Consider the following 13,408-nt stretch of genomic DNA (forward strand, 5'->3'; position numbering starts at 1 on the left):
CTATTTTGTCTTTGGGCTGCTGCATATAAAAGATCCCTTGCTGGTAATTGTAAAGAATCATGTGGTTGCTGGGTGTGTCCTTTCTCATTACACGTGTGGTCCTTAACTATATGTATGAGCCATGTAACCATAATGGAAATGTTGAGTGTGTTGTTAAATAAAACATTTGTTCCTTTCTTACTTAGGTAAGATGTAATATCTTGGTCCACTGGGTGTTTCTAGAAGAACATTTCCATGATATAATGTACTTGTATATGTACTTTACTTTCCATTACTGAATATGCCTTTTTTGTCATGTACTGCCTCCCTTGAAATCTCCTGCATCCTGTAATCTCCAAAACAAAATCCATTGTAGTTCAATAATCACTTGAGTTGAATTCTGTGAAGTGGAGAACATTCACATTGTCTCTAACTGATGATCTTATATTTGTGTTCTTTTCAAATTCACCAAAGTTTGTTTTGTTTAACAACACCACTAGAGCACATTGATTTATTAATTATCAGTTATAGGATGTCAGACATTTGGTAATTTTGACATATAATCCAAGAGAGGAAACTCACTACATTTGTCCATTAGTAGCAATGGATCTTTTATGTGCATTATCCCACAAACAGGATGGTACATACCACGACCTTTGATTTACCAGTTGTGGTGCACTGTCTAGAACAAGAAATAGCCCAATGGGCCCATCAACAGTCCAATTCACCATGGCTGATTAATAATTCAAACAGGATGGTACATAGCACGACCTTTGATTTACCAGTTGTGGTGCACTGGCTGGAGCGAGAAATAGCCCAATTCACCCATCAACAGTCCAATTCACCATGGCTGATTAATAATTCAAACTTCCCCTAAAACGTGCTGTTAAAAATGGCATGACTTTTCTCCAGTTGCTACTTGTAATAGTAAATATACGATAATGAAATTGAACAACCTAATGTATCTCTCAAATGGTATGTAGACAACAACAAATAAACCATCCTAATTAGTTTCACTCAAAATTGCAAAATCGTTTTTTGTGATGAATTAATGAATCAGATGTATTTAATTTATCTTTAAATGATAAATTGGCAAATACCCTTATCTTTAAATGATAAATTGGCAAATACACTGCTAATTATCTCATGCTAGAATGTAGACATTGCACTTTTTCATCAGCTTGTGAGACAATTGTGTTTATAGTTTATCTATCAAATGTTTTGAAGATGACAGTGAAGACACCATTTCATTTACAATATTCACAGTACCATTGCTTCTCCATTGTATTAGTCCCCTTCTGGTCCAACCAACCTGATGGCACTCTAGATTTTGTCTCTGTCTACCCATTCATCTGTCCCACAATATAGGTTTTGGAATTGTTCTCTTTTTTTCTCTTTTTTTTTTGCTTGCAATGCTTCAAGATATTGAGTTGAAATTGTGTGTATGTCTTTATCATGTAAAGTTACATATCATGTTTTCACTTTTTGGACAAAGTTACATATCTATGATCATTGAATTTAGGTGATATGAAAGTCTCATTGGCATGGAAGGTGACATATTGTTTTAGTAGTATACTCAGAATGCTAGTTTGTATTTACAATAAACTGCTAGTTTGTATTTACAGTAATCTGCTAGTTTGTATTTACAGTAATCTGCTAGTTTGTATTTACAGTAATCTGCTAGTTTGTATTTACAGTAATCTGCTAGTTTGTATTTACAATAATCTGGGGGCATGATTTACAAATGTAGCTCAGTCGGTTGAGCACTCGCCTGAGTAGCTTGTGTCGCAAGATCGAACCACCTCAGTGGATCCATTCAACTGACTGTTTTTTTTCTGTTCCAACCAGTGTACCACAACTGGTCAAAGGCTGTAGTATGTACTATCCTGTCTGTGGGAAAGTGCATATAAAAGATCCCGTGCTACTAATGGAACAATGTAGCAGGTTTCCTCTGATGACTACGAGTCATAATTACCATGTTTCACTTGTAATAGCCGATGATTATTTAATCAATTTGCTCTAGTGGTGTTGTTAAACAGAACAAACTTTTTAGAATAATCTGTTTAATTTGATGTTTAAAAAGAAATGCATGGAATATTTTGGAGAGGGAGTTAGCTATATTGAAAGCCATTTGTAGGTTGCGTTTAGGCAAAAATATCTTCTTTTTTCTTTTTGGTGGGGGGTTGGGGTGAGGGAGGGCCTGCAGTACTGAGTAAAATTATTCTTAAAGTGACAGTTTGTAGAAGTCATTCTTTTAATAGTTACAAGATATCTACATAAACTATTGTTACATACATTTTGTATTGTACCCACATCACAATTGTTAATGAACTCAACAATAACAAATTATATTGATGTTCTACTACCATATAGCTAAGAATATATATTTAATGAAGTGACCTTTGGGAGAGTGTCAAGCATATTCAGTCCTGTGATAAAATTGGTATTGTTGTATGTGGGTTGGTTTTTTTAGTTATTATTGTAATACACATGTATATCATTTATAAAATGAATAAAAACACAAAAATTAAAATCAGTCAAATGAAAATTCAAAGTTGTAATTTTTGTTTCAGGTTGTTGCCTATTGACAACATCGAGTTGACTCTAGTTCACATCACCCCAGTTGGAGATGAGTCAAGGATTGCAGAAAGAGCCAAGAAGGAGGTAATTAATACTGCTGTTTTGTTTCTTTACATAAAGAACTGCATCATGGCCTAGCTGACAGAGTGCAGTAGAGTTTGAAATGTGATCGTAAACGTCTTGTATTGGCTCAGTCACAAGCTGTAAGGCGTATAGTTTGCAATGTGATGGTAAACGTCTTGTATTGGCTCAGTCACAAGCTGTAAGGCGTAGAGTTTGAAATGTGATGGTAAACGTCTTGTATTGGCTCAGTCACAAGCTGTAAGGCGTAGAGTTTGAAATGTGATGGTAAACGTCTTGTATTGGCTCAGTCACAAGCTGTAAGGCGTAGAGTTTGAAATGTGATGGTAAACGTCTTGTATTGGCTCAGTCACAAGCTGTAAGGACACTGTTCTTTCTTTGTCACGTACAAGGGTTTAAAAATAGGATTACTCTACACCCAAGGCAAGTGGAATTTGATGGTCAGGCTACTGATCTGCAAGATCAAACTTACCCATTAAATAATTAAAATTTACTCAGTACAGTGACAACAATTTGTATCTTGCAAAATAAAAAAAATTCTGTCATAATCGTCTGATAAACCAACCTGTTTCCATCTGTGTTAATCAGTTTGCAATGTTTCAACATTTTCCTTAATGGTGAATGTTGTCCGATTACGGGAAGAGCCGAGAAATCACAATTGTTTACAAATAAATTAGTCTTAGAGTTACATGTACCTACCCTAGTTCTATATATATAGCTCAGTGATTTTACACGTGCCTGAAACACTGTCCAGTTTTAGTAAATGTTTTTGACAGTGTTTTATCTATAAAAACAGTATTATGCCATCATTAGATGTGATAACACCATTGTTATACCATCAGATGATATTATAAACCATTATTATACTAAGATGATATAACACAAACAGTATTTACAGTTGATGTGATAAAGGTAGTACTGTATACCAATTAATATCTGGCTGGGTCAAAGTTCGAGGTGCACCTAACTTTTGATAGAGCAGTTACTACCACATGTCCTGCCATTGGTGATACATGTGAGTGTTTGTTGTGATACAATGTGGGTTTATCTGGCTAGTACATTCCTATGACTTTATTTGAACTAGTGTCAGTGTACCAACTATCATTGTGCTTGAAACGTATGGTGTCCTACTAAAAATTGCATAATAATTTTGTGCAGAACTAGGGTAGTCATAGACGCTACCCGTTATCTCTGAAATGAGCAGCTTAACCCACAATGTTTTCTGATTTACATTAAGGGTGAAGGGTTGTAGTATTTATATCCATGGTCTATATGTTGATTGATACGCTGCATGTGTGAATTTTAGCCACATGTTATTATTGTCGTCTATGAGATATGTTTTGGTGGTATACACCCTTTAACTAGTATTACTATTATGCTTTTAGTTGACATAATAAAACCAGTATAACAAACCAATATTATACCAGCAGTAAATATTCATTTGTGAGTATATTTCGTTGTTAATTCTCTCAGCAGTAGGTATGGTAATAAACTAGAATTCTGCCAGCAGTAGGCACATAAGAATAATGTAAGTAGGTACAATAAAACCACAATTGTAGCAGCAGTAGGTGTAATGAAAACAGAATGTTGCCAGCATGTGTTTATTGATATGCCAGTGCCTTAGTAATAAAACAGAAGTTTACTGACAGTAACATATGAAATCAGCAGGCTACTAGCAGCATAGGTGTATAGTGAAACAAGAATCCAACCAGGGGCCTGATTCACTAAACACTCACAACTTTGCTATCTTACAGTGCAATGGAAAAAGACCTGCAAATAATGATGCATGTTACTTAGCTTTATTATCCATATGGTTCAACATAACCGGGTTAATAATAATCATACAAAGCACACATGTAATAACAAGTGTAATGACGTAATTTTGGGAAGCGGCGTGATAACATGACGTCGCTTCCCCTGTCCTAGACTGTACAGGCGAAATATGACGTCAGTTTGTCGTCTTCTAGTTGTGGTTGAAAAATGTTTTTAGATGGCCCTTGTTATTCATAAACAAATTAACTATAATAATATGGATAATAAAGAAATTATTACACTCACTTGTGTGTCGTGCTGATTTTATGAAACTCATGTCAAGATTTATGTATTACCCTCGCTCTCGCTCGGGCAATACAAAAATCCTGACACTCATTTCATAAAATCAGTACAAATTTCTATTCATAATGTCTATTTGTGAATTAGGTCTTAGCACTATATGTGTAATAAACCAAAATTATACAAGCAGTAGGTATAATAAAAGTAAGATTTTACCAGCTCTAAGTATAATAAAAGTAAGATTTTACCAGCACTGAGTATAATAAAACTAGATTTTACCAGCATTTGATATACGGTACTAATAATAAGATTTTACCAGCACTACCTCTAATAAAACTAAGATTTTACCAGCACTAGGTATAAAAAAACTAAGATTTTACCAGTGTTAGGTATAATACAAATAAGACTTTTTCCAGCACTAGGTACATTATTAAATTAAGATTTTACCAAAACTAGGTATTATAAAACTATATTTTTGACAGCAGTTGGTATAATAGAATTAAGGTTTTACCAGCAACAGGTATAATAAATGTTAGATTTCACCAGCAATAGGCATAATTAAGATTTAATCACCACTAGATATAATTAAAGTAAGATTTAACCAGCACTAGGGATAATTAAAATATATTTGTATAAGTGTAATAAAATTTAAGACCTAAATTTGAAATAAATAATTCTCCATAGTCATAAAATCTGATTTGCAGATATTTTCATTTTATTTTTCTTTGAATACCTCTTAGTGCAAAGCTTCCATGCTATTTAAATTATGGACATCATGGGTTGCAATCTCTTATTGAATGTTTGATGTTACTTTTTGTCAGTTCTGTTCAGCAGCTTCATAGATTACAGCATTAGAAAGGTCTGATGTAGTTCAATGTCCGCAGTCACTGCTTATCCACGGCTCCACAGGGATATAGTCTCCCTTCTGAAATCGTGATTGTTTCAGCAAACTTATCCCACTCCTGACAATCATCCATAATTGTTATTGACAAGCTCGTTTTGAAGGCAAATATTTGGAAGTGATTATTTCTATGGGGTTCAATGTTATGTAGAAGTATTAGTATGTTCCACATGCCAACTGATAGCTGAAACATAAATAAACATTGGCTGTGTACACAGTGGCATGGATGTTCTGCTAGTCTTAATTTAAGACCCTTAATTCTGACATTAGATGGCATTTATAATAAACGTCTGGAGATTTTTTTTTTTAAAGGGAGTGATGATGGAGTGATGATGTAAATGGTTTTGTTTCAGACAGTAATATAAAGAAGTGTTCAACATGCTGACTAATCCTATACAAGATGGATGGTGTGTGTCTTGTGTGTTTGCTCTAGGCACAAATTTAATACTCCTCCTGGGAGAGAAGAAGCTACTCATGTGTACAGTAGCATTGTTTTGAAACAGTTAAACATACTCAGTGTTCTTGCTGGTTCATTTCACGTTTTGCCACCTCCTTTTATTTTCTGCCCCCTTCCCCCTTATTTTTTCTGCATTCTTCTTTATTTTCATGCTTCTTACTATAGTTTACAGCATCTAGCTCTGCCATTTTTAAATATTAGGGATATCACCGCATATGAAAAGAATGAAAGTGGTATTGTTCAACATTAAATTCATTTATCTTGGATGCCAAATAATATATACACCACCCTTACAAAAACAAAACTACTTATACTAGTTGGCAATATTAATGCAATCAATTCATTTTAGTCAGTAGCAAACGTTGGTTTTTGAAAGACAGTTATGTAGGACCAACCTATATGTTAACCTTTCTTATAACAATTGGTCATGACCATGTTACTAATTGTTAAGGTCTTACATATTGTGTGGTGTGATTTGGACTGTTCATGGGACGACGTGTAGACCAGTGGTAGAGTGCAGCATCAATTGGTCATGACCATGTTACTAATTATTAAGGTCTTACATATTGTGTGGTGTGATGTGGACTGTTCATGGGACGACGTGTAGACCAGTGGTAGAGTGCAGCATCAATTGGTCATGACCATGTTACTAATTATTAAGGTCTTACATATTGTGTGGTGTGATGTGGACTGTTCATGGGACGATGTGTAGACCAGTGGTAGAGGTGCAGCATCAATTGGTCATGACCATGTTACTAATTATTAAGGTCTTACGTATTGTGTGGTGTGATGTGGACTGTTGATGGGACGACGTGTAGACCAGTGGTAGAGTGCAGCATCAATTGGTCATGACCATGTTACTAATTATTAAGGTCTTACATATTGTGTGGTGTGATGTGGACTGTTGATGGGACGACGTGTAGACCAGTGGTAGAGTGCAGCATCAATTGGTCATGACCATGTTACTAATTATTAAGGTCTTACATATTGTGTGGTGTGATGTGGACTGTTCATGGGACGATGTGTAGACCAGTGGTAGAGGTGCAGCATCAATTGGTCATGACCATGTTACTAATTATTAAGGTCTTACATATTGTGTGGTGTGATGTGGACTGTTGATGGGACGACGTGTAGACCAGTGGTAGAGTGCAGCATCAATTGGTCATGACCATGTTACTAATTATTAAGGTCTTACATATTGTGTGGTGTGATGTGGACTGTTCATGGGACGATGTGTAGACCAGTGGTAGAGGTGCAGCATCAATTGGTCATGACCATGTTACTAATTATTAAGGTCTTACATATTGTGTGGTGTGATGTGGACTGTTGATGGGACGACGTGTAGACCAGTGGTAGAGTGTAGCATCAATTGGTCATGACCATGTTACTAATTATTAAGGTCTTACATATTGTGTGGTGTGATGTGGACTGTTGATGGGACGACGTGTAGACCAGTGGTAGAGTGTAGCATCAATTGGTCATGACCATGTTACTAATTATTAAGGTCTTACATATTGTGTGGTGTGATGTGGACTGTTGATGGGACGACGTGTAGACCAGTGGTAGAGTGTAGCATCAATTGGTCATGACCATGTTACTAATTATTAAGGTCTTACATATTGTGTGGTGTGATGTGGACTGTTGATGGGACGACGTGTAGACCAGTGGTAGAGTGTAGCATCAATTGGTCATGACCATGTTACTAATTATTAAGGTCTTACATATTGTGTGGTGTGATGTGGACTGTTGATGGGACGACGTGTAGACCAGTGGTAGAGTGCAGCATCAATTGGTCATGACCATGTTACTAATTATTAAGGTCTTACATATTGTGTGGTGTGATGTGGACTGTTGATGGGACGACGTGTAGACCAGTGGTAGAGTGCAGCATCAATTGGTCATGACCATGTTACTAATTATTAAGGTCTTACATATTGTGTGGTGTGATGTGGACTGTTCATGGGACAAGGTGTAGACCAGTGGTAGAGTGCAGCATCAATTGGTTTCTCACTAACTCACTGGTTTATTTTTATTACTTTTATTACTTTTTTTTATGAACATGTGAATTATAGCTGTTTTCAAAGCTAGTTTTTTTAACAACACTAGAACACATTGATTTATTAATCATCGGCTATTGGATGTCAAACATTTGGTAAATTTGACATATAGTCTTAATGAGGAAACCTATTTCCATTTTTCCATTAGTAGCAAGGAATCTTTTATATGCACCATTCCATAGGCAGGATAGTACATACCATGGCCTTTGATAAACCAATCGTGGTGCAATGGCTGGAACGAGTAATAGCCCAATGGGCCCACTGACAAGGATCAATCCTAGACAGACCACGCATCAGGCAAGCACTTTTCCACTGAGCTGTGTCCCAGCCCTTGAAGTATAGTTGCTCCAGCATTAACTTTTCCAATTTAGGTCCATTTGTCAAAAAGTACAATTATAAGTCTTATAGATGAATGAAACTAGATTTATAGGTATATTCATCAAGTCTCCTCTAAGCATGATAAAACAAAAGTATTAAAATTTTATTAAATTAAAAAATATAGTTTTAATTTAAATTAAAAAAATAAACAATTTAAATTTAAATTTAAAAAAAGAAGAAAAAAGAAGAAGCAGGCATTGAGATGAATGTCTATGGATGCTACTCTGAGTGACACTGAACCCGTTTGTGGTAGACGAGTCATTTAACTCCAGGGAAGTTTTGGTGTCAGAGTTTACATGTACATGTATATTGTAATAACATGTTGGTAAAGAAAAAACATATCTTTAATGGTGTTTTAACGAATTGTTCATTTCAAACCATATGAATAATATGAATAAAATTAATTGTGAGTTTAAACTGATTCCTGAATGGAAATGAGATGGTATCAACAGTGTGTTTCACAATGTAAACACTAACAACAATAATAGGTAGCCAATACATGTAAATATGTGGGTTCATTATTATACATTCTTTTAACTAATTAACTACTTAGTCAGCTTTTTCAAAAATAGATTTTACTGAAATAGTCCAGTGGGTTGAATTTTATAACTGCATTTAGAATTTAGATTAGTTAAAAATGGATTTTATAAGATGATCAGAAAAAATCCCGTGGTCAGAATATATCTTACAATATGCAATAAAATTTAATCATGGAAAAACCAAAAAACCCTGTGAATTATATTGATTTCCTGAGGAGATAAGAATAAATCTAAGGAGCATTCTCCGAGATTATCACCTGTTGCTGTGAATGTGGAAATCTTTGGCCGGATTAGATCTGCCGAAAAAAGAAAATCATTTCTGTCTGGGGCAAATTGGGTTCTTAAGAAAATATGTCTCTATTAGCATGGATATGCAATTTCTTATTCAAACTGATGAAGTAGCCAGCAGACACCGATTCCTACTTTGTATTGATCTGCTTTTGAGAGCTGTAATTGGAATAGACCCTTTAGCATCCATAAATCCTGGTGCGATTCCACGCCGCGAAGTTTACTGTATGTTGGCATCGGTATAAGATCAGTTAATCACGGTAAATACATGAAGTGCTTTTCACGGTTTCATTCACTGTGGGTTTATCAGTGTCAGCTTAAAGCGGACGCCTAACTCTCGTACCGACATGGTGAAAGGGATCCTTTTCCGTTCGGAATCGGCACCAATTTCATACAGTGTGATGCTGATCAATACTATTGTAGCAATTGGTGTGAGATACCTTCTGCTTGATGTACTCTCTATTACTGAACTCCTCTGCCTAACTTAGAGACGCATGACGACATTTATGGTTCACAAATAGGAGGATTTTTATATGACTTTATTTATGGGCATAATTAATGCATGAAAGCATGCACATCTTCATTCATTCATAAAAGTATTAACGTGCATATATACCATGAAGGTTTCACGCACGCCTGTCCTGGGCTTAATCTCTGGCCTTTGCCAGTGACTAAGTCCAGGAGAAGGGGGGGGGGGGGATTGAGTTTGAAGTGGGCGGAATTTGGAATAAGTATTTAGTAGCATCCAGCGACTGCGCGGACCGACTAGTAGACACCGAAAATGGGCCGTGTTCTGACTGGCTGAATTTCGATTCCTTCGGATCTAACTAGAAAAACCTAAGTCTATGGAGAATACCTGCACCTAACATCATGTCCGGACTAAGAATTTAAACCCAAAAATAAGTTTGTCTGCTCGGCCGAAAAGGTTTTAAGGTGATTTGAGCAATTGAACGGGCGCCAAAGTAAAATGCGTTGGACTATTTATAAAAAATAAAAATAAACATAAGAATTTGGAAGCTCGATCGAAAAATGTTTAAAGTCCAACTAAGCCCAAAAAGGAGGTTACCTGTCCTAGTTAAGGTTGGCGTCTACGGGGACGAGATGATGTAGCTGTCGTTAAAATGGGGCACCAACTTCCTGAAGTCATGCGCCCATAGGCATTGGGCCAGTGGGAGGTACTGGGCGCTGGCGATAATCTTGATGATCCTGTGGACGGTGTGATTGTCCATCTCTTTGTAGAGGATCCCTTGTCTGTACAATCCATCCCGGCGCGAGGTGATGACCAGGACCTGCCCGATTCCCCGTAGATCCCCAGGGTGGATGGCGATCTCGTTGCCATCCGGGAAGGTCTTAAATTCTTCCTCTTGGATCCCGCCTGGCAGTTTGTAGGAATCCGAGACGTCACCGATCACGTACTTGGCGTACTGACTCTTGATCTTCTGCTTCGAGAGCTGCCACTGGTCCCTGGAGGAAGCAGAAGGCCGCGTCTTGGCTGGTTGGTCCCCCGGGGGGGTCACGGCCTTCCGCTTGGCAACTCCAACATCCATTGTCGCCATCGTGGAGTCCCCCGTGGGTGGGGGTCTCGATGCTGATGAGCGACGGGTGAGAACAGGTGATGCAGGCCGTGGTGCACTGGGTAGATGCTCCTCTTTCCGCTTCTGTACGGTCGGTGCGGTCGGTTGACGAGTCGCCTCCTTCCGCTCCGTCTGGATTGGTCGTGGTGGGGGCAGTGACGCAGACGGGACCGCCGCTGGCGGTTGAGCCACCAGCTTTGTCCCCGCCTGAGCTGTCCCTGGCACACATTTCTTCTTCCTTGTCCTCTTCCTCTTGTTTGAAACCGTGTCCCCGTACACCAAGGTCACGGTTGCCCGTGACCCGGTGTACGCGACGCGGTATTCCAACAGCAAGCCATAGCTAGCCATCAATCCTCCCAGGTGGGGGGTAGGTTGAGAGCACGAAACAACGTCTAGTCTCATCGCTAGTTCGCTCGGGAGTCGCATGCACATCTAGATTGGTTATTCACAAAGAACTTAAAAATCCTGCGGAACATCTTAAAAAGTTATTTTTCGATATATGTATTGTAAAGTGCATGTTCTACTGTACTGGAAACCTAGGATACAGCCCTCGAAGTTAAGGTAATCTTGCGATGGCAATTTAGTACAAATAATAATGAAGTAAATACCCTATGTTAATCAAAATGCCATAGCATATCAAATTGTTTGCTTTAAGAGCTGGTAATACATATTAACATTTTAATGAGCATATACAAACTGTACTCTTGTTTTTTGTCTCATTGTTTCAATGTAAGAAAAAAGCCAAATATAGGTATTAGTTTTCTGAAGGTGCTGGTGGCAGTGATTGTGTTAAAGTTTTGTTTGTTTTTGTTTCTGTTTAAAAAAACAAAACTGTTTTTTTATTTTTAGTTTTTTTATTAAAGATGGAGGGCTGAATTGCTGTTTTCATTTTGTTGTTGCTGAGAAAATGTTTACATCATTAACTGGTGTTTTACATCACTTCATCCAGACCATTTGTGTAATTAAGTGTCAGGATTTTGGGTTGTCAGGGTTGTTTTTCCGTAGTAGACCAGTTTGGATTTAATTCCATTCCAACCAGTCCCCTACAGCCAGTATGTATACCAAAGGCCATGGAATGAGTTGTCCTCTGTATGAGAATGTACATTTTAAAAACCCTGCTATTTAATTGCTAGGCGTAGCCTATGCCCATCGCAACATTGGGTTGGGTTTGGGTTTTTTCATTACCAAGACCAATCATTGACATTAGCATTTGTTAGAAGATATTAACATACCTTATTAATGAAAGGTGTTAATAAACAAATATTTCTCATTATTCTTTTAAGTTAAATAAGACTTTTAAAATACTTGTTTACTTCAAAGACTTTTAAAATACTTGTTTACTTCAAAGACTTTTAAAATCCGTCTTCAAAAAGTGAATGGTCTATGTCAGCTTCTTGCCTTGGTGTACTCATTAAATGACCAGCCTCAAGTCTGGTAGGGCTGGATGTGTCTCACTACAATGACTCCAACAAAGTGAGTTTCAACTGCTCAGTGGACATTCAGATATGGATAAAACCACAACGCTGACTACTCTCTCAGTAAACAGAAGCCATGGGCTATCCTCAACAGCCAATACAGTTATGAGACCTGTGTGCCTTGGACAGCATATTTGAAGCTTAAACAGATATAAGCAAAGCCAAGGAAATGAACAATGTTTAAAAACCACATTTTGTTCTGCATATCTTTTTCTTTCTATCACTAAAACAACATTTTGTCTTACAGATCTCTTCTCTTCTGTCACTAAAACAACATTTTGTCTTACACAACTATTCTCTTCTGTCAATAAAACAACATTTTGTCTTACACAACTATTCTCTTCTGTCAATAAAACAACATTTTGTCTTACAGATCTCTTCTCTTCTGTCAATAAAACAACATTTTGTCTTACAGATCTCTTCTCTTCTGTCAATAAAACCACATTTTGTCTTACAGATCTCTTCTCTTCTGTCAATAAAACCACATTTTGTCTTACAGATCTCTTCTCTTCTGTCACTAAAACCACATTTTGTCTTACAGATCTCTTCTCTTCTGTCAATAAAACCACATTTTGTCTTACACAACTATTCTCTTCTGTCACTAAAACAACATTTTGTCTTACAGATCTCTTCTCTTCTGTCACTAAAACAACATTTTGTCTTACACAACTATTCTCTTCTGTCACTAAAACAAGATTTTGTCTTACAGATCTCTTCTCTTCTGTCAATAAAACCACATTTTGTCTTACAGATCTCTTCTCTTCTGTCACTAAAACCACATTTTGTCTTACAGATCTCTTCTCTTCTGTCACTAAAACCACATTTTGTCTTACACAACTATTCTCTTCTGTCACTAAAACAACATTTTGTCTTACAGATCTCTTCTCTTCTGTCACTAAAACAACATTTTGTCTTACACAACTATTCTCTTCTGTCACTAAAACAACATTTTGTCTTACAGATCTATTCTCTTCTGTCAATAAAACCACATTTTGTCTTACAGATCTCTTCTCTTCTGTCACTAAAACAACATTTTGTCTTACACAA

At 37.0% G+C, this 13,408-nt stretch overlaps 1 protein-coding gene across 1 annotated transcript in view; it reads left to right on the plus strand.

Moving 5' to 3' along the window:
* The window catches only part of LOC121367406 (integrator complex subunit 13-like), a 253,339-nt gene that overhangs the window by 181,437 nt on the left and 58,494 nt on the right, over positions 1–13,408 (plus strand). Inside the window, exon 5 of the mRNA XM_041491560.1 lies at positions 2,553–2,643. Coding sequence (XP_041347494.1) covers positions 2,553–2,643 — 91 coding nt within the window. The remainder of the gene's footprint in view (positions 1–2,552; positions 2,644–13,408) is intronic.

Source organism: Gigantopelta aegis, chromosome 3, assembly GCF_016097555.1.
Source record: "Gigantopelta aegis isolate Gae_Host chromosome 3, Gae_host_genome, whole genome shotgun sequence".
NCBI lineage: Eukaryota > Metazoa > Mollusca > Gastropoda > Neomphalida > Peltospiridae > Gigantopelta > Gigantopelta aegis.